This window comes from Phalacrocorax aristotelis, chromosome 1 (genome assembly GCF_949628215.1).
Source record: "Phalacrocorax aristotelis chromosome 1, bGulAri2.1, whole genome shotgun sequence".
Classification (NCBI taxonomy): domain Eukaryota; kingdom Metazoa; phylum Chordata; class Aves; order Suliformes; family Phalacrocoracidae; genus Phalacrocorax; species Phalacrocorax aristotelis.
In genome coordinates, this window is record NC_134276.1 from 72,735,110 (window position 1) to 72,757,331 (window position 22,222).

A 22,222-nucleotide genomic window follows, 5' to 3' on the forward strand; every position below is an offset into this window, starting at 1 on the left:
GCAAGTATCGTGAAACAGAAATATCAGGCCACTAACTGTCCCCATTTAGAGCTGCTGTATGGCAGTTCAGAAGCCAGGAGCACACATTAAGTGCAATGCCCTGCGTGGGATGAGCGACTCAGACCTCTAGACCTTCTTTTTCACCATAGCATTGAGGCAGAAATACTAGTAACTGCCTGGCAGGCTCAACACACCATTTATTTATTGTCTCCTGTGAGCTTTGCTTATTAATTTATCCATATTTATCATTACTCATTTCTTGTTTAAAAACAAAAATTAACTACCCTGCAGCTTCCTGGAGTTTAAAGCAAGGAGAGACTGTAAGATCATGTCTGTTGCAGATTGTTAAATTTCACCCTGTTGTTCTGTATTATATAGTTGGGCTAGAGTTAAAAAAATAAACCCCCACAGTCCTCTGGAGACTGATACATTGTGTGCTACACAAAGCAGAGAACAGAAAAGACTGGAAGTGGCACCACTGTCTGAGGTCTTCGCAATGACAGTAAACAAGTTAGGTGAAGTACGCTCAAGCAGTTCTAGGAGGAGACCTCTGCTCTTCACTTCAGAGAACTGCCAAAAAGAGAAAAAAACCTTTAGGTCTTCTGATATGTGGGAGAAACTTCTTCCCTGCCCTGAATCTGTCTGGTCATGAGTTTGCTGTTAAGAACGTGAGGAGGAGATGCTGGCCAAGCAAATGAAAAGGTTTCTTTGTGCCTTTGCAGAGCTCCCCTCCACGGTTGCTCTTCTCCAGTTGGGGTCAGTCTCTGAGCTGCAGACTGGGGGAACACCAAGCCAAAAGAAGACCTCAGGACACAGCAGGCCACTTGATCTGCTGGGTCACAAAAATCTCTTCCCGGCCCAAAGGCAGCCTGCCGACACCCCGAGTGGCAGCAGATTCCAGGTGTCATCTGCTGCAGCATCGCAGATACTTTTGCAGGGCTCTGGCCATGTTTACAGTTTATTGCTCTCCCAGCAGCCATAAAGGAGGGGATTCATTGCCTCCACGGACAGACAAAGCTCCCACAGTCATCCAGCTGGTGCCTCCCCCACCCTGCGGGCAAGGTGCTCTCCCTTTGTATAATCCCAGCACTCCCTTTAAGGGCATTTTCCCTTCTGCCCTGCCCTGCCTGAGGAGTAGTTGATTATTTGTAGTGACACCCAATCCATTGAGATTTTGGGGAGGGTCATACGGGAACAAGCGAGGAGGAGACTCAGCATGGTAGGGATAGTCTGGCAGAGGACAGGGGAAAGCAGCGGCAATACCAGTGCTCCTGCACACAGAATTTTTTTGCTCTTGCTGAGTCCCAGGGTGCCTGCAGCAGGAGCAGGGTGGAAGATGGCAAGCACTGGAGGAGGGAGAAGGGGAAGAAACAAAGCCGGGCAGCACATTTCTCCTCCAGGCTTCTCCTCTGCTCCTCAGCCCTGAGGCATAGAGGACTCCCTGTCCCCAGGCTCAGGACTGTCCTCTGCAAAATAGGGTGTGTAAGAGCCGTGTCACAGGACACCTGGCAGGGGTGCACACACCTAGAATTTGAACCTGGGGCTGCAGGTCGAGGAGCCCTGTTTTGGACATGTTCCTTTCCACCTGACAGTATTACGCCAAATCTGTATGGCCTGAGGTTGTATGGCATGGTGGTTCAGATTGGTCTGTGATGGTAGTTAGTACTCTTCGTTACCTACTGCCCCACCATTCTTATTGTATCACCTTAAATGATAAAAGGTGCTACGGTTTTCCACATATTTCCAGCTTTGTGTAGCTTTGTAGTGGGTTCTGATATGTGGGCATGCCAGGACTCAGAGTTTAATTCTAAATACAAAGCAGTCTGCTCTGTACTGACCTGAGGTCCTTTCTGCCCCACCACAGACCCTTCTTCTTAGATGTGTGGCCAGGCACCCACTTGTGCTAAGCTGCCATATCAGCCTGAGCTGGCAACCTGAAGTTGTGGGTGAGCAAGGTGTGCCCATCTCCTCTGACTGCCCTGGCAATACACCAGCATTGGTGGGGGGATTTGCACAGTGACCCCAGAAGTGAAACAGAATCACAGAACCACAGAACGGCAGGGGTTGGAAGGGACCTCTGGAGATCATCTTGTCCAACCCCCCTGCTTGAGCAGGCACAACCAGAGTAGGGGGCTCAGGAACGTGTCCAGGCAGGGTTTGAATGTCTCCAGGGAAGGAGACTCCACAACCTCCCCAGGCAGCCTGTGCCACTGCTCTGGCACCCTCACAGGAAAGGAGTTTTGTCTCATGTTGAGGTGGAACTTCCTGTGTTCCAACTTGTGCCCATTGCCCCTTGGCCTGTCATTGGGCACTATTGAAAAGAGTCCAGTCCCATTGTCCTGACACCCTCCCTTTAGATACTTATAAGCATTGATAAGATCCCCCCTCGGTCTTCTTTTCTCCAGGCTGAACAAACCCAGCTGCAATGAGGGCTTAGCAGACCAATACCCCTGCCCAAATGTCATTTTAAGCTCTTTGAAACATTTGCCTGAGCCCAGGGAGTTGGGAGCATGTCTTTGCAACTGCAAGCAGCAGAAATCGGACAAGTGCGACCAGCACAGCCTTTTGTGGATCGCATGGCTTGCCAGCCATTCCTGGCCGCCTGATCTGCTGGGACACCCACTTTTTTTGTCCAGCCACCCTTGCTGGCACCCAGCCCTCTCATACTCCTTGAGTTCATAAGCCCTTTCAAAGAGCTGTGGTCACCATCAGGACACACTTCATGCTGTCAGGGAGTTTCTTCACGTTGCGTGTTAGGAAATCCCTGCACTGAACAAGAAGACAAGCTGTGAAGTGGTGGTGTGAGGGGGTGCGGTTCCCTTCCCGTGCACACTCATCTTGAAGAGGTCAGTTTGCTGTGTCATGGGGTGAGCAGGAGCAATTTGGTTCATTCAGTTCAATTTTCAGCTTTTTAGTACTTATGGTATCAAAGGCAACGGGAAGGCTGGTGTGATGCTGGCTTACCACCCCCGGCAAAAGCAGCACTCCTGCTCTCCAGAGCTTTCTGGAGAACTAGCGGGGGGTTGCCTTGCCTCTGTGAGGCTGCAAGGTAGCTTTTTAATGGCTGTGTGAAATTAGTCACTCCAGGAGGAGTAATTTTTAAGTTTCTGGAGCTAAAGAATTCTTTGCAAGTATTAAAAGGTTAAGCCGTGTTGTTTGGAGCTGTTACACTTTGCTATAAATCCCATAAGGGGCAGAAAAAAATAGCACATACTAACAGGTTAAGCAAGAGCAAAACCATAAGCAATACCTGTGTGAATGTGCATATTAGGATATATAAAAATCAGCAACTGATGAGCTGTAGTTGGGAGACATGCTCTAAGAGAGAAAGGGAACTCAGGGAGGGATGCTGAACGCCACGGTGAAGGAAATTGGTGTGTATTTTCTGGCAAATGCAGGCTCTGAAATGACAAAAATGTTTCTCTACATAAAAAAGACATTGCTTTAATGCTGTTCTGGCTACAGCTGAAAAGAAAGCTGTCTTCTTTCTTTTTTTCCCCCCAAAAGAAGTTGCTTTTTTGGTTGTGTCAGGCTGTTTTGCAATATGGCTGTTTTCCAGCAGTGAAGTATAGACTTTGATGCAAACATAGCAGTTTCTTGTGTCAAAAAGACTCTCCTGGAATTGGCAGTATAGATCCAACCAAAAGTCAAATCCCTTGCAGAGCAGCTTAGAGAAGAAAGAAATTTCAAAAATACTTAGCCAAATCTCTTGGAATAGCTTTGTCTGAAATTAAGGAATTGGGTGTGTACACTGACAGAAATGCACGTGGTGCTTTAATAAAGAAAGGAAAATACGCAGGCCAGGATACAGTAAATGCCGTATGCATTTGTAAATCTCTCCTTAAAATAACTGGTGTTTTATAAATGAGCAAAGATACAACAGTGTGGAATTAAATATACATGCATAAGCAGTGTTGTAAAAGAATTACACTTGTATATGGGGGGGTTATCTCCCTCTGTAAAGTTGTTTGGATTAGTTTTCAGTATGTTTGCTTTTAAAATACGCAGGGAATCCACAAGTTAGCTCTGCTTGCTGTTAGAGGTATGACTTTCAAAAGGCTCTAATATTCTGCCTCTGACCTTTTGTCTGCACAGATGTATGACAAAAGCAACCACTCTGCAGTTCTTGCAGGCATAAGATGTTCACTTTCAGGTACAAGATTTAAATGTTATAAAGAGCTTCTGCTATATTTTGTGCGCTCAAAGGCTTTTAGATTTAAAGAAAAAGGGGACAATATCTGAGGCCATCTCTAAAAAAAACCACATCAATCCCTAAATCTCAGGGTAACGTTTAAATACGACTTTGCTGTGGTTATCTGTATAAGCAGCACACACACACCCAGATACAGTTGAATGCACTGAGTATACCTGCCTGTCAATAGACAGAAATAGGTATGTATTTTCACTTTCTCTGTGTGTGTATAAACCAATGCACAATAACAAGTCAATCATAGATCTCCTTTTGTACACAAAGATAAATGCTTTATCTTCATCTTATTGTTCACACAACCAGTCTGACACACAGTAAAGAATAATGTCCAAGTATCAATGAGAAGTGTACATGTTCATTTCCGTAATATTTAGGCAGAAGAAATTTCACCTAAGAGGTCAGAGCTTTAGTCCGAGAAAAAGAAAAGAAAAAGCTGCTTTAGTAAGACACTGAAGGAAACAGATACCTTTGTTTAATGGGGCTGCAGCGGGGGAATTTCCCCCCCGTTAGGGACCACTGAGGCAGCCAGCCCTGCTGCTGTCACGCCCAGCGGAGGAGAGCTCTGATCTGTGGGAGGGAATTGAGCAGGTGGCTGTGGTTCACTTGGCTTCAGGGCTTATCTTCAGTGGTCAGTCTGGAGGCTGTGGAAACGGTGAAGAACGCAGACGGAGCGGCTGGCCTTGCGAGTGCCCGTGTGTGTTTGGTGACTGTGGGAAAGAGGTGAAGGGGGGGCTTCAGCAGCCTCTGGGTGTGGTTTCAAGTGGCAGCAGACCTTGGCAGCCGATGTTAAATGCTAGTTTTAATATGTGGTGACATTATGCACAGAGCGGCTTGACAAGTTCTGACCTGGTATCTTGCCATTGTCAGTGACTTATCCCCAGGAGAAGAAGAGGCTCGCTTGTCTTTCAAAAAGCCTCAGGCCAAGCCAGCTCAAAGGAAATCAGGGAAAGATGCAATCACAAGGTTAAAACCGAGTGAATGAGAGAAAAATTGCTGCCAGCAATATCCTTTATTAGCTTATGAAGTTATTAAGTAACGAGTTGAATAGCATATTGTTTAACATAACATGTTGTAATAAGAACTGAAGAATATGATTCAGATTTTAAGTTTATTCAGAAAATGTCCCGAATGTAATGTGGAAGCAAGAGGCTCAGCCCTGCTTCACCAGAGGAGAAGTGAAACATGGAGCGTTTGTGGTGGCTGTGGCCTGTCAAACCGGCACAGCTTCCAACGGAGGATGCTGCTGCTTGCATTTCATACTACATTTCCACCCTAAAAGTGGCATTTACCAGTTGACAATTGTTGTGCTAGCTGTTGTGCACATGACGTGCAGCAGAAACAGGAATTAGATTGTGCTTTGGAGTACTTTTGGTTCCATTTGGCTATCTGGTTCCTTAAATGCTGTGCTTAGCCACGTGATGAACTGTAAAAGTGTGCGGACTACTCATGACCGGATGAGACAAGATAGGGAGGGCTTGTTCGAGGTGATCAGACAGTTACTGAACTGATGAAGAAGATGTGCAACCAGCACTTCTCTTGCAAATAGCTGCTTCCTGAGAAAGCTTTTGGCCTCTTGGTGCCCCTCAGAGTACCAAGAGCTTCATAGAACAATCTCAGATAAGCTTAAACTGCCAACTCACTTCCCTGTGCTATCTCATGGATTACTTCACCACTTTTCATTCTTCTGGCTGGAACAACAGTGCACATACACTGCCAAGAAACCACCTCTAGTTGGAGATGGGAGGATATAAAGGACCTCTGGGCAATGGGAAAGATAATAGTGAATATGCCTCTTCTACCCCTTACGGTAATTCTGGCTGACAAATGAGGTAGCAAATCCTTCCGGGGTTGCATCTGATTATTTTTTTTTCTGAAGAGAAGGCATTTGCCCTGCCTTGCCTGCCTGGCTTTCTGCAGCAAAGACTCTCACAGGAGAGTCTTAATTGCTTAAAGAAATAAGAAAGCCCCTCCCAGAAGATCAGCTCTTGACCCTCTTTAGGTCATCCTACTCTACTGTGTGAAGTCAGGCCCATACAGATACATATTAAATCTTTAAAGATGATGATAAAGACCTTTTGTTCCCTACTATCACAGGGACATTCTGATACCATCTTTTATGGGATGATACCTGCCTCTAATTTGGCTGCCTTCTAATTGGCATGACTAGGATGTCTGGCGTCTCAACAGGAAGAATTGTCTGAAGAGTGAAAGTGCTTGATGCCTTCATTACAGTATCTGCCTTGTGAAAAACATCGTTACAGTAGTGGCCTCCAGACATATCACTGTGGGACTGGGAACCCTGCTGTGCTAGGCAATGCACACTGAAATAACAGGAGGATGAATCTTAAATACATGAGGATGACGGAGAAACAGGAGCACAGGTAGAAATGAGACCATTACATGCAGCACAGCCTGGGCATAGCAGTCGTTTTGTCGGTATTGATTGTGTGGTGGGAGCAGAGCAGGGAAAACGTGCGGTTCAGTTGGTGTTTACAGAAAGCTCCTGTGGCGTGACAGGGAAAATGGGACAAAACACAAAGGATGATTTTGAATCACAGAGACTAAGAAGTACATCACAAGCAGCGCCAAGGCAAAAGCCAGGTTCCCAGTATCATGGGAAAGCTGGTGGGTGGATTGAAAAGGGCCTTCAGGGTAAGGATGTTGGTGTTTGTGAGCTCCGAGATACTACAGACAGCGAAGGAAGGTAACAAGGTGGTGGAAAAGGATGCGTGTGGTGTCGTGTCTGTAGCTGTACAGTCAGAGAAGCAGCCCAGTCTTCTCTGACTGAGAAGAGGCCTGTACCCGGGGGAAAGGGTGTGTTTGATGGGATGGATTTACAGGATGAGTTCAGCAGAGCATAGGAGGCTTCAGTGGGGAAGTATCGTCATAATATTGAGCCTAACTGTTGGATAGGCATTCATTACAGGATATAGGGAAATGAGTTGACTAATTTAGACAGAAGGTAACTAAAATGAAAATCTACTTTATGTACTGAGTGAGGGACCCTCACCTCTGAGGAACACTAGGCATCACCATCACTGTCAGTAGTGGCAGTTGATCTGTGCATCACAGTAGAACTGATGAAGTGTGGCACCTGGGCAGTGCACTAACAGGTCCTGTCCAAATTGCTCATGACCTAAAAAGGTGTAGTCGGGTGCAGATGGGTTCAAGGGCATGGTCTACAAGCCAAGGAGGGAACATGATGGCAGATGCATTAGCAGACATCACATCAGTTCAGCTGTGTGGGTTTACTTATGAAGCTCCTAAGAAAGTTTGTCCTAAGATACGCAGAGAGGCTGGGTTAGCAGTCCTTGAGCTGCTAGTGGTTATCTTGGCAAACTGAGGAAGATAACGGAAGGCCCCAGAAGGTGGCACATCTTGAAAAGGGAGGTGAGATGGAGAAGAGAGAGAGGGAGAAGGGGAGTTACATACCACTTAATATAATATGAAATACAGAAGGGAATAATTGAGGTATTTCTAAGTCCATAAGATGACATAGGTATAAGTTCCAACCAACACGGCTTGCTCAACAGCAGTCAAATCAAATGATAACTGGTATCATAGGACATTCCTATAAATTCAGTCTCGGTGAAGCTATTCATTGGGTTGATTCAAAGCTACTGAGTGTGCCAACTAATGGTTTACATATTAGATGGTGGCCATCTTAGGTCTGACACTATTCAGTACATTTAAGGACATGGATGACAGAACTAAGTGTGTGCTTATTACATTTGCAAGTATTACCAAGCTGGAAAGCCTGTGGGCACACTGGAGGACAGGAATAGAAATCAGGGTTATCTAGACTAGGTGACATCTTGAAATCTCTCCTAGCCTTAATCTCTATCATTCTGTAAAATTAGACAAAACAAACTGAGGGTAGCCAGCAAAAAGAAGATTATGGGAGAAACAGCTGCTGGCATGGAAAGACCTGTTGTAGGTAGGATGCAGAGAATTGAAGTAGCTTGCCATGCAGGAGGGAAGGAAGCTCGTTCAGCGTCCAAGGGCCCTGCTTTATCTGTACTGCATTTGCACAGCTGGACTTTTTGGCTTGTTTCTTTCAGAATTTTCCCTGCAAGATCACATGAGGTGAATGTGAAGGGAAATGCAGGCATCAGCTGGCAAAACATCCTGCTTTGGCCTTAAAGCAAAATTTGTGCTTTCTCTTTTTGTGGTTTTTAGCTGACATAGGCTTTACAATATTTTCTTGCTTAAATAACTAGTCTGTCTCTGGTGAGGTGCAACAGTGACTTGAGAAAATCCCTGAGCAAAGAAAGTTTGTGGGCTTTTCATAATGTGCCTGAGTTTGCAGACTGCAGCTCTTGGGAGAGCATCATCCATTTCATCTCCTATGCCTTCATAAGGCATCTCAAACGTGCCTTCAGAGACATTTGCCTGCTTTCCTGATCAGGGCCACTTTCCTCTAAACTAGACTGTAGCCCTCCAGAAACACATCCGACAGCTCCATGGGGTCCTGTGCTGGGTGGCCCAGCTCTATGCCAGCACAGCAGCTGAGCCCCAAAGCAGGCAGGCACACCAGGACAGTAATCCTTCCTGGATGGCTCTGCCATCTCCTGGGTCCCTGCAAAGGATGCTAGCTAGGTAACAGACTTTTCCTAGGGGCAGGACCATGTGTGATTTGAGGATGAGAAGCATAACTTCTGCTGTGAAATAGCCTTCCACAAATTTGGGTATGTTAGTGGCCAGAAACAGCTGGGAAAGCTTAAATCGTCTTTCCCTATGGCCCTGTCATGGCTCTAACACATCTTTAAGGGTGTCAGCACTGTTCTCGTTCCTCTTTTAAACCAAAACATATTTCTGATAATACTGAAAACTGTGCTCATTTAAATGGCATTCACAAATGGATTTAAAAGTAATGGCCTATGGATACTTTCTGAATAGTTCTGCTCTTCATCAGAAACAGTTTTGCAAGGACAGTTCATATTAAGCTGACAGGCCATATCACCTAAAAAAAAGCTATTTTTGTGCAAGTTTTGATGAGCAGAGGCTCCATGTTCTCTGGAAAACTGAGCCCATGAAGACGTGGAGAAGCTGGGGCTGGAGCCAACAGAGGAGCAGAGGTGCTTTTCTTGATCCAGCTCTGCTCACCGTATAGACAGGATTTCCCTTCACTGAATATTTGAATGGAGGGTATTTCACTTCCCCATACCTCTGGGTACTGCTCGTCCCTCGGTAGCAGTTGTGAGGACAGCAAAGTAGCACTTTTGACCCTTTACTCTAGGAAGCGCTTTTTTTCTCTTGTCTTAATGAAGTCTTAGTTCTGGTAGAGCATGATGAAAGTGACGGGCCCCAGAGGAAAGCACAGTCAGTGTCAGCAGGGATAAGTCAAAGTAAACCTTGCGTCAAAAGACCATGAATTAATGCTGTGGTTTTAGCAGTATTTCTGTGTGATGAGACAGACTGTAGTGCTCACACCCACAGTGCATGCAGGGACCAAGGGGCTGTGCAGGGGAGGCTGCTCCTAAAGGGATGGAAGGAAGGCAGGAGCCAGACTAAGGCATTAGCGGCTCTGTTGAGAAGGACCTGGGAGTGCTGGTGGACAGGAAATTGACCCTGAGCCAGCACCGTGCCCTTGGGGCCAAGAAGGCCAACGGTATCCTGGGCTGCATTAAAAGGAGTGTGGCCAGCAGGTCGAGAGAGGTTATCCTCCCCCTCTACTCTGCCCTGGTAAGGCCACATCTGGAGTACTGTGTCCAGTTTTGGGCCCCCCAGTTTAAGAAGGACAGGGAACTGCTTGAGCAACTCCAGCAGAGAGCTACCAAGATGATCAGGGGACTGAAACGTCCCCCTTAAGAGGAAAGGCTGAGAGATCTGGGTTTGTTTAGCCTGGAGAAGAGAAGACCGAGGGGGGATCTTGTCAATACTTACAAATATCTAAAGGGAGGGTGTCAGGACAATGGGACTGGACTCTTTTCAATAGTGCCCAATGACAGGACAAGGGGCAATGGGCACAAGTTGGAATATAGGAAGTTGCAGCTAAACATGAGACAAAACTTCTTTCCTGTGAGGGTGCCAGAGCAGTGGCACAGGCTGCCCAGGGAGGCTGTGGAGTCCCTTCCCTGGAAACATTCAAACTCTGCCTGGACGCGTTCCTGTGCCCCTGCTCTGGGTGTGCCTGCTCAAGCAGAGGGGGTTGGAGAAGATGATCTCCAGAGGTCCCTTCCAACCCCTGCCGTTCTGTGATTCTGCAATTCTATGATCGGCTGCTGCTGTGTGGGCATGGGAAGAGTGGGAGCCGAGGGCCACCGCAGCTGGCAGTGGGTTGCCTTTGCCATGCCACGGTCCGGCTGTGTCCTGCTTTGAATCGGCTGCTGCTTGTCTCTCAGAGGCCATGAAGCAGATGGGAGGAGGGAGCAGAAAGAGAGATCTTGGAAAATAGGTAGATTAATGAACTTTGATTCATGTTTCTGCATCTCTCTCACATGAGGGCAGTGACACTGCGACTGTAACTGAACAAGGTTGTGAAGTGTTTTTCACCAGTAGAATGGTTACTTCAGTGAGCACAGGAAGGTTGCTCTCTGGAGACCAAACTAAACAGAATTCTAATTTACCCAGGCTGGTCACACGTCCTGGGACCAATCAGCATATTGAGCAAGTGCCAGCTAATTACAGCTCTTTCAAATAACCATGTATGTAAAAAATCTGTTGACAGAGAGATACATGCCTTCCCCTGTGGCTGCTGGAGACTCCGGAAGAGATCCCAACAGTCCCACAGAACCAGCCTGGATTTTCATAGCAAGACAGAAGCAGAGGGGCATGCAGCAGGAGCAGGAACTCGACAGAGAAAAACTTGTGGCTCCGGATGTTAAGTCAGATACGGAGAAACAGAATAAAGAGAAGGAACGAACAGAGGTACTTACAGTACAAATTTGTGATGCTTTCATATCACCTTCCTGTAGTAGTCTTTGGACCTACTGCTATATTACCATTCATGCCATAATAATTACAGATACTTAATTAGTATAATAATAAGTAACAGAGACACTGCTCTCGGAAATGTGTTACAGATTCAGAGTTCTCTGATCGTTCAGGTAAGTAATTTTATATCTCAAGAAATCCTGGAACTATGTGAGGTGTGTTAAATTTCTTGGGTGCCCAATACATATTTACCAGATCTAGTGCTAAAATACCCAGATTTACCAGATTTAGTGCTAAATTGTACAGTCTCAGATCTTCCTCAGTACAGAGGGGATAAATTCTCTTTACCTCTCCTTCTAAGCACAGCATTTCATTGAACCTCCTATACCTCCTGACTGATTTAAGACTGAATGAACAGCTTGGTCCCAGAAGCTACTAGGTAACAATTTTTAGAGCCTTGAGAAGTGAAATAGGATAAAAATAACTTTCGCACTTGCAGACAGTGCCAAGATATAAATTCTGGTTCTCTGTATACGGATAACTCAGGCGCCCATGTGGTGCCATGGAATATGGGCTGACGCTGCCTCTTCAAAGATCCCGTGCAAAAGAGGGTGATACCTGTAGCAAGGGATCTTCCCAGATGACAAAGCTGTGCTAGCAGAAGCACTTGGCATTAATCCAGAACACTGACAAGGCTTCCCCGGTACTGGGCTAGCTCACAGAGGCAGCAGCGTGCAAGCGCTGCCTGCATCACCTCCTGCACGGTAGGAACCCTGCACTGATGCAGGAGCGTGTGTGTCGTACACCACTATAGCATTCCCTGTGCAAATGACCTACTTTCTTGATTCATTTGGTGCTGTTAGAAACCCAGATAGCTGTGTTATGCCCTGGAATAAGAGAAGATCTCTAGATGATGAAAAATAGCAGCGGTTAGATTAACAAGAAATAATACCTGATAAGACGTCTAGGCAAGATTATGAACTGCAGTAATGCTGAACATTGTCATAGCACTTAACACACCAAGGGTTTAAATGATCCCAAAATACAGTTTCTGTGTCAGAAGAGGAAACTCCAGATTTTAGCTGGCAATATTCCCCAAAATTCATGCCATGCGTTTTATTTCCCTGTATCAGCTAACAGGGAAACACGCCAAGATGCTCCTGACTGCAGCATGCGAGGCTTGGTGCCACTGCACTACTCCCACTCTCTCCTTCTCCCACATGGCACCAGGCACTATCACTTCAGGGTAGTTTTTGATACTGGCAAGAAAGTCCATGGGAAGACGTGTTCGATTTCTTTTTTTATGGAAAATCCATTTACCGTCAACCCTCCAAAAATACAGTGCCCTAACCCAAAAAATTTGGGAGGTGGAAGGCAAACAGGAGAGAACAAGGCTGTTTCCATATCCTATATATGTTAGTAGAGGTGTGCAAAGGGCTTGAAATACCTTTTGCTTTGAAGACTATAATATCCTACTCATAGATGCCATTACGAGTAAGAGCTGCAGAGGGATAGTTTAACTCTGTAAAGTTGAGTATCACGGACACTAACGCGAAGCCACTGGAGCTTTCTGAACTCAAGTGAGAGGACTGGGACCAATGTGTGAAGAGCGCGTGTGGTTTTGGACTGTGACATGCACCGCATTCACTCCCTTTGCTCGGGTTCTTCTAAATCGGTCTCACTCTCTCTGCATTACTTGGATTTTATCCCTCCCTACACCTAGGGGTCAGTGAAGCAGCAATGGAGCAAACCTGCACACTTGGCACCTAAACCCACTGCTGAAGAACAGGGGAAAGAGGCGAAGTCTGAAGTGAAGGAGCCGCTGCTGAGAACCAATTCACTGTCACATTATGTCCCTGGTAGGAAATAAAATGCTTAAAATGTAGGCTGTTATCTCACCACCTTGTCAGAAGAAATCCTGCTTGAGTGTGCTGGAAAAGGAGCAGGGGCTAGATCGTAATTCCCTCCCCAGCCCCACATCAGCAAGTGCAAACTGTCTTCTCAGCACTCACATCTGGGGTTTTATTTGTTGGCATCTTCTTTTGACCACTTAGATTACAGAACAGTCAAAATTCGTGTTGAAAGAGCTGTGAATCAAGAGTCCTTGGCCATTTCACAGGATGGGGTCCCAAATGCACTATCCCAGTGTAAAACATAAAAAGCACACAAAATTATTTTCAGTAGCATTCAGTTTCAATGTGGTTTCCTCAACATCTGGAATGATGTGATGACAAACTGTCTGCCCATTTGTCCTCCCACAGTAACTTCAAATCTATTTGGTAAATTCAAATTTGAAAGGAGGGCAGAAGTTTGGAAGGTAATAAAATCCCTGTGAGTTAGGGGCTGGCTGAAGGAGGAATTCACAGATGAATGTTCTCGCTAATGAAAAGATTCGCCTTTGTTCGGCGTGGGTGTTAAACACAGGGCATGGCGAGGAATCCAGGTCATCATGTTGGTTTTGGTAAATTTAGGGACCAAAAGATATCATTATTAATAAGAAAGACATTGTATGCTTTTGAGCGTGGAATGGTTATTGCCTCAATAACGTATTGCAGAAGAAGCTTCCATGTGATATGTAAAGAATTTTTACTGTAGGGCAAGCCATGGGAAGTTTTTTAATGAAGGAGCTAGGGGGTACCGCTGCACAGCAAGCAAACATAAAATGTCCGTGTGTTTTATTCACAGTAGCTCCATCCCCAGCACTGGTGGATAAAATGGAAATAAGCCACTTTAAGAAAGCCAGTAATGCTGCTGCGGATCAGCCGTCATGGATGGAACTGGCCAAAAAGAAATCACAAGCTTGGAGCGATATGCCACAGATTATAAAGTAGAACGATGCGAACAAATAGCATCTTTCATAATTAAGTCAACTACTTAACTGAACTTCTACAGACCAGCTAATCACAGTGAAGAATCTCTTGATACAGGAGAAGGGTTTTATTATACAGCTGTGGAGAAAGCGTGCAATAGGTGCAGTCAAAAAGTTTACCTTCAACTTTGTAGCAATCAGGATTGCAGTGGCAATGGATTACTTAAAATGTGCTAAGGACATACTTCCGCTTTGGAAAATAAAACCTTTGCCTTACGTATTGCCTGAATTTTCTGCTTTTAATGGCATCTGCTTCAAAACAGGATCTTTGCTAAACTTTTCTGAACTTCTGTTGTTGCTGGAAACTTCTATTTGTTATGGTTTTCTCTGCTTACATTTATAAATTGTGCACTAACATCCTGATTCTCTTGATGTGCTTCACTGGAATCGCCTGACAATCTTTCTATCAGAGCTGTTTGGACCACAGAGGTATTCATGAATAGCTGCTAGTGAGTACTCCATTAAAATGTGTTGCTTGAGCCATGTGCTTGCCTAGCTGAGCCAAGTGGTCTGGTTTGTGGGCTTAGGTTACGTTTCATGAGGCACAAATATGCACATTTATGCATGGCCATGAACAAAAATTCCTCAGTTCCTTCTGTGAGCAGCCTTGGTCGCACAATGTTTGCAAGCAGGAGAGCAGTAAGGAAACTGAACTGCAGTTGGAAGCTCATCAATGCATTCACAGTTACGTTCCTACCTGAATTTTATCTGGTTGCAACTGGTTTTCCTTGATGTGAAATAATCATTCTTAACTAGGAGGATCGTATTAGTAGCAACGGACGTTATGAATCTAGTTGAAAAATAAGAACTGAAAAGCCTTCAGCTAGAGACCAAACTGAAATGTTGGGGAAAACTGTGAACTCCACTGCAGTGCCAGCTTCACATATCACCCCCTACATAATCTTAATTATTCTTATTAAAAGAATAGTTATGTATAGCACCTCTGTACTTTACTACCTTTATATAAAATTCTCATGCTCCTTGCTCTGAGTCTCCCGCACCAGTTTGGGACTCCCGCTCGTGAAGTCTCCTAGGTTCTTCACTTGTTTAATGAGACTGACAAGAAAAATCATTGCTGCTGATTGACCAAAATCACTCTGAATATATTGTAAGACCTCCCCGTGAGTTAGAGACGTTGACAACAAACCCTGTTAGCTAATTCCTTTGAAATTAAATGCCCGCTGCTAAGACAGACATTTCACTTTGTGTAAGTATATACATGTGAAGTACTACCTTAGCACTGCGCTCCCTAGGTTTATATATGTATATATTCGTGATTTTGTTCTTGTTGCATTAACAGTCTTTTGGGAAAAATGTGGGGAGACGTGAGGAAACCTAGGATTTCCTAACACTTGCATTTGCAGGTTCGAAATCTTGTCTTCTCTAAGGAGATAGGGAGGAAACTCCCTCAGTAACGACAATTGCACTTTGTAATGAGTAAAGAAACAGGGCGTTGGAATATGTGAATATTCAAGACACTGATAACGATTTTCAGACAGGTCACCTTTCATTGTCAAAAACAGGAGGATGGATTGGGTTTGTGTGGCAAGGTTTCGGTAGCAGGGGAACTACAGGGGTGGCTTCCATGAGAAGCTGCCAGAAGCTTCCCCCATGTCCGACAGAGCCAGTGCCAGCCAGCTCCAAGAGGGATCCACCACTGGCCAAGGCTGAGCCCATCAGCGATGGTGGCAGCGCCTCTGGGATAAGGTATTTAAAAAGGGGAAAAAGTGATTGTGTGACAGCAGTTGCAGCCTGAGAGAGGAATGAGAATATGTGAGAGGAACGACCCTGTGGACACCCAGGTCAGTGAAGAAGGAGGGGGTGGAGGTGCTCCAGGCACCAGAGCCCATGGTGAAGACCGTGGTGAGGCAGGCTGTCCCCCTGCAGCCCATGGAGGTTGACGGTGGAGCAGATATCCACCTGCAGCCTGTGGAGGACCCTGGACCACTGATGCCAGAGCAGGTGGATGCTTGAAGGAGGCTGTGACCCTGTGGAGAGAGGAGCCCACGCTGGAGCAGGTTTGCTGGCAGGACTTGTGACGCCATGGGGGACCCACACTGGATCACTGTTCCTGAAGGGCTGCATCCCAGGGAAAGGACCCACACTGGAGCAGGGGAAGAGTGTGAGGAGTCTTCCCCATGAGGAGGAAGGAGCCACAGAGACAACATGTGCTGAATTGACCACAACCCCCATTCCCCATCCCTGTGCGCTGCTGAATGGGAGGTGGTAGAGAAATCGGGAGTAAAGCTAAGCCCAGGAACAAGGGGGGGTAGGAGAAAGGTGTTTTTAAGATTTAATTTTTTATTTTCTCATTATCCTTTTTATTTTCTCATTATCCTACATAATCCTATCACCAATTTGATTGGTAATAAATTAAGCTAATTTCCCCAAGTCAAGCCTGTTTTGCCCATGACAGTAACTGCTGAGCGATCTCTCCCTGTCCTTATCTTGACCCATGAGCCTTTCATTATATCTTCTCTCCCCTGTCCAGCTGAGGAGAAGAGTGATAGAGCAGCTTTGGTGGGCACCTGACATCCAGCCGGGGTCAACTCACCACAGAGGAGGAAATCCAAGTTTTATATTATTTGTCAGAGCCTTCGGATAAAGCCAGTCAGCCTGTGGGGCTGCTGAAATCGGCCGGCATGGCTGCTGAAGGCCTGATGCAGCTGCTGGACTGACATGCTCGTGCCCAGCACAGCAGCTGTCGGTGGTCCCGACTCAAATGGGTTTCTGCCAGCTGTCCCAGCGTTTTCTCCTTCATGCAGATCACAAAAGGCAGTGTGGGCATACCTGCTGAAATCAGAAGTGGCAAGGCAGCTCTCTGCTAAACAGATCCACAACAGAAATAGTAACTTAATTACAGGACATGCAACCTTGGGCTCAATTGCCAGAAGGTTGGTTGTGCAAACAGCTTTCTCATTGCTTCCCTGTGAGCAAGCATGAACAGCCCTTAATCTCGAGTGATTTTTTTTTTGGTATTCAAAGCATACTCTAGGACCTGCAGTAGGTACATTTTTTATAAACAATAAAAACCATCTTAACTCCCTCTCTTTCCAAAACACCCTTTCTGTAATAAATAACTAATTAGCATAAAGTGTAATTTTAAGATATGCTATTACCTTTTGTAGCAATCTTGAAAAAAATATTTCTGTATTATAGGAGTATAATATATAAAAGAAGACCACATTTTTATTCTCTAATTATTGCCACTCCATGCAAGGAGCACAGTGTTTTCAGGAAATGCAGTTAAAGGTGCAGTCTGTCTCCTTACAATTCTCTCCCTGTTTAAGATGATTAAAACTGTGTTGAATCATGACTAAATTCCCGGACCATGACCTGTGCAGCTGTATGGGGAAGAGTACAAATCTCTTGGACCATTTCCTGCTTTCATGGACAGATGCTCAGGAATAACGGAGGCAAAAGGCGGAGGTATCGTGGCAAGACCTGCACAATGTCAAGAACAAGCCCCATGTCCTGCCCCTTGCAGACGTGTCAAGGAGAGGAGGGGGGGACACACCAGCTCTTCATGGAGTGCAGCCCTACTCCTCGAGAAGCATTTGGGATTTGAATTTGGGAGCATGCAGAGGTGGGAAGCACGGGGCGGATGTCAGCCTGCTCTTTGCCACTGAGGGCGATGTGGTCCAGATATCGCTGGCTTGACTCACTTTCAGTTTTTAGCGTGGACTGGTGTGCTGGTTTTGGCTGAGAAGGGGTTAATTCTCCTCACTGTGGGGGTCGGCTACCTTTCCAGCTTCCCGCGCTCTGCCGCGTGGCGGGGGGCGCTGGGAGGGGCAGGGCCATGGTGGGGACGGCTGACCCCGACTGGCCAACGGCAGGTTCATTCCATACCATGTGACACCATGACCAATATATTGAGGGGGGGCAGTGGCAGCGCGCAGGCGGCGCGGCGTCGGGTCGGCGGGCGGCGAGCGGCTGCGGCGCGTGCGGTTTGTTCCGGCGGTTCGTTCCCCCTCTCCCCTCCCTTCCCTTCCCCCCTCCCCCGGGGCTTTGCGCCTCTCGTTGTTCTCCTTTACATTGCATTTCTACTGTTGTTTCTTTTAATTTTAATTATTAAACTGTTCTTATCCCAACCCACGAGCGTTACCCTTCTGATTCTCTCCCCCATCTACCGGTGGGGGAGTGAGCGAGCGACTGTGTGGGGCTGAGCTGCCGCTAAACCACGACAACTGGGTGTGAATGACTGCCATGAGTGGTGGCAGCTGGCTCTGTGGATACCTACAAGCCCATGAGCAACCTCCAAAACCATCTGACCTCCAAAGGAAGAGGCTGCAGCCCTGCAGGTTGCTCAGGCCTACATGAGACAAACTCAGCGTCTTGACCAATTCTGCCATAATTATAAAGTTACTAAGTATCATAAAATATGCTTCAGAGAAGCAGTAACAGTATGTTCTTTTCACACAATGCATAATTACACTGGAACTGATTGCCACAGCAGGCTGTAGACACGAAAGGTTCAGATGACTTCAAAAAGGAGGTAGACGAATCAGGGGAAGACAAAATCCATCAAGTGCCACTCAACATGAAAGACAGGGCCTTGGCCTTTGGCCTGGGAGATCGTGAAAGGCTTTGGGAGGTGGTGTGAGTGGTGGAGTTATCTTCATATTTTCCTACCACTGCCAGTGGCCCTGGCCTTTGTGCAAGAGAGACACTGGGCTACCTGGACCTCTGATGTGACGGCTAGGGGAACTGCTGTTTTCCCACAGTGTCAGTCTGTACCCAGATTTCTTCATTCTAAGTCAAAGGCTCAGGCAAGTAGGTCTTGCTATAGCTGTTTTGTCAACAGGTAGGCAGGAAACAGTTTTAGCTCATTTGTGGCAATGGAAAGATGCAAATACAAATATATTTTTCTTTTCTGTATGGAGTGATTTATGTTTCACACTCAATACCACCAGAAAAGCCTTTCAGATCTGATCGGCTTTCCTAAGGATGTCATTGTACTTCTCCAGCTGAGAAGCAATATGACTGACTCAGGCTGATCCATTTTGCTCTGGCAGCTGCAATATATATTGTTGGTGTATAACGTCTAACAGGGAAATAAAATGTAAAAATTTCCCTTTATTCATGACTCACACACATAAACTAACAGAGTTTGAATTACAGTCGAAGAACAACAACAAAATGGACTTGAAAAGTAAAGTTTCCTCTCCCAGAAGCACTGCATGAGGTGTCTTTGGCTTTCCGTTTAATGAGCAAGGTGACGGTCAGCAAGCCGTTGTCCTTCCCTGCGGTGAAGGACTGCACACAATCCAAATGAAATTGTGTTATCAGGTGTCTTTCAGTGCAAAAACTCTAGACTTGATGACTTATGCAGTTTACTAGTCAGATTATCCTAATTAGCTACCTCCTAATGTTTAGTAATTTTAAGTAAAAAAATTATTATTAACATACAGAAAAGTGTAATGGATTTTTAAGGCCAAAATATCCCTCTTGCCTTTGTTTTGATATGGTGTTTTGCACTCTGTTGCCTTGACAGTAAAAACATTTACTAAATTAGTTGCATTTTTTTACAAGATGAAGAGGAATATAAAATCTTGTTGCCAGTGAAAATACCCACCAGCAGCAAGCAGCAAGCAGCTTGCTGTAATTTTGCAGTGCCATTAATTCCCTCTTAGTCTTGAGGAGCATAATAAACTTGCCAAAATGTTTGCTTTGTATACACGATGAGCACTCTGCTGTGGGTAACAAAGGTTTAATTACAGGATTTTGTGTTTGCGGTTAGAAGATAACTTTTGCACTGTGACAGAGTCCAAAAAAACAAAGCCATTTGCGAACACTGGGCAGTGCTGCATGTCTCATAAAACCCCAGGGGGGAAATGTAACCCTGTGTGATCAAGCACAGAGTGGCTGCATGGGATTAACTCTTGTAGGAGAAGGCACTGCAGTTCCAAGTGGGCACAGGTCTCAGGCTCGCGTACTCCCTATGCTCGCCAAGGTGCTCAAAAACCAACAGGAACCGCTGAGTTTTTATAGCCTGCGATCTTTTATTGTCTTACTTCACAAAATAAATACCACGTGAAGATTTTTATGGATTATTACTCCCAGGTAATTCTCTGCATCCTGTTACGCTTCTAAGGTGGAGACTGATGGGACACGTACTCATAGTCTATTCAGATCTTCTTCCTTTGCAGTATCTTGCAGCATCTTTGCTGCAGATTCTCTGTGTACACTGGCTGTATTCCCAGAAGAAGACCTCTCTAGCTCACCTAAGGTAGCTTAAATGGAGGTCATTCAGGAAAATGTTGAACTGTCTCCCTCTCTGGGATCCCAGACTGCTCTCTTAAGAACTATTAAGAATGCAGCTAAGAGTGCATAAGATATTACTGAAGCAAAGTGATAGAGGGCAATTTTCCTTCCTTCCATCTCACACACCTTCACGTTGACTACTTTCATTGTTGATTTCTGTTTGTTTTCTTTATTTACTTATTTGCATATGAAATGGTATATGTTGCAGGTTCATAATTCTGCTGAAGCCTACTCAAGGATGCTGAGCCAGGTACGGTGGTATCTTAACTCACTGTAGCAAGTAGTTCCCATTTTTTTCCCAAATATGCTTTTATTTCTAACATTTAGAATTGACATGTAATTTATTACCCTGCGTTTGAAAGTCAACTCTGCCTGAGAAACATCTTAATTAAAAAAATGAAAAAGAAAGAAACCTCCGTTCACTGTCTACTGGAAAATGGCACTTTGCACCAACGGGTCCTGCCACGATTACCAGCACACGGCTTCCATGCTGTCACTTGTCACCCATGCCTGGAGCTGCTCCAGGATGACAAGGCAGCCGGGCCACCTGTGCTGCTCTTGGGCCAGACCGTGGGAAATAGCGGCCGCATCAGAGATGGAGAGGGGGCAGAGGAATCCGGCAAGACCCTCCTATTGCCAACCACCACCCGTGCTGCCCTTCCCAACCAGCGGTTGGTATCAGACCGCGTTGAGGTGAAGCAACAGTATATACTTGTCTCTGAGCTCTAACTCCAGTCACAGGACTATTTGTGTGAGTGACAGCCCAAGGTGCTGTAAAGATTTTAGCACCATATCAGCAACTGGAAGCTTCTAAACTGGAGAGTCAAGTTTGCCCCACACCATGCTCTGTTGATCATGTCTCCCACAGAAATCCTATTCCCACGTTACTTTTATTCCTTCCCCCTGTCCCAAATTTAACAAGACTATCAGTAAACCCCTCCAAACCATTGCCTACATTGAAGAACTAGGGATAACTGTCTTGAACGAGCAGAGGAAAACAGGCAGAGTTATGACAGGAGGCAAATTCAGTTAATAACCCTTCAGGAAAATAAAAGCCACCTTTCTCAGCAGAAATAACAGAGACTCCTTAATAAGCTGTTGGCTTATCCTGTCTGCATTCAGCACAGGAGATAATTTTGATGGGCAGGCTGCCTGCAGACGAGGCAGAAGAATAAGGCCCTGAGCCTGTCCAGGCAAAACAGGCATCATCTTTCCCATTTGGCCACTCCTTTAAACATGGGTTGACTTAACTCCTTTGCCTCTTCCTGCAGCACTCGCCTCAAATATGCAAAAGGGATTGCTTTTTGCTTAATGAAGTCTTTTATTTGGTTGATGCCTTTATTTTGAACCCCTCAAAAAAAGAGTCCCAAACAAAAGGAGCTGTGGTGTGAGTCACTCCTTGCACCCCAGCCTCATGGCATTGCAAAGCTCACCCATATGCTCTTACAGACCTCCAGGCTATGTGGTGGTTCAACGGCACAGTAAATCCAGCTCCAGCGCTCACAGGACCTGCTCAGAAACACGGGCCAACCGAGGCAAGGCCCTGCCGGCACTCTGCAAACCATACACAATGCAGTGCAGCACAGAATCATTGAGGTTGGAAAAGACCTCTAGGATCATCAAGTCCAACCATCAACCCAACACCCCCATGCCTCCTAAACCGTGTCCTGAAGTGCCACCTCCAGGCATGGTGACTCTACCACCTCTCTGGGCAGCCTGTTCCAATGCCTGACCACTCTTTCAGTGAAGAAATTTTTCCTAATATCCAATCTAAACCTCCCCTGATGCAACTGGAGGCTGTTTCCTCTTGTCCTATCACTTGTTGCTTGGGAGAAGAGGCCAACCTCACTACCACCTCCTTTCAGGTAGCTGTAGAGAGTGATAAGGCCTCCCCTCAGCCTCCTTTTCTCCAGGCTGAATGACCCCAGTTCCCTCAGCTGCTCCTCATAAGACTTGTGCTTTAGACCCTTCACCAGCTTTGTTGCCCTTCTGTGGACACACGA

At 45.9% G+C, this 22,222-nt stretch overlaps 1 protein-coding gene across 3 annotated transcripts in view; it reads left to right on the plus strand.

The window, feature by feature from the left end:
• CRACDL (CRACD like) overlaps positions 1–14,318 on the plus strand; it is a 65,946-nt gene extending 51,628 nt beyond the window's left edge. For all 3 annotated transcript variants that reach the window (XM_075093138.1, XM_075093158.1, XM_075093149.1), the window contains 3 exons: positions 10,881–11,080; positions 12,810–12,945; positions 13,772–14,318. In XM_075093138.1, coding sequence (XP_074949239.1) covers positions 10,881–11,080; positions 12,810–12,945; positions 13,772–13,917 — 482 coding nt within the window. In that variant the 3' untranslated portion in view covers positions 13,918–14,318. The remainder of the gene's footprint in view (positions 1–10,880; positions 11,081–12,809; positions 12,946–13,771) is intronic.
• The last annotated feature ends 7,904 nt before the right edge of the window (positions 14,319–22,222 follow it).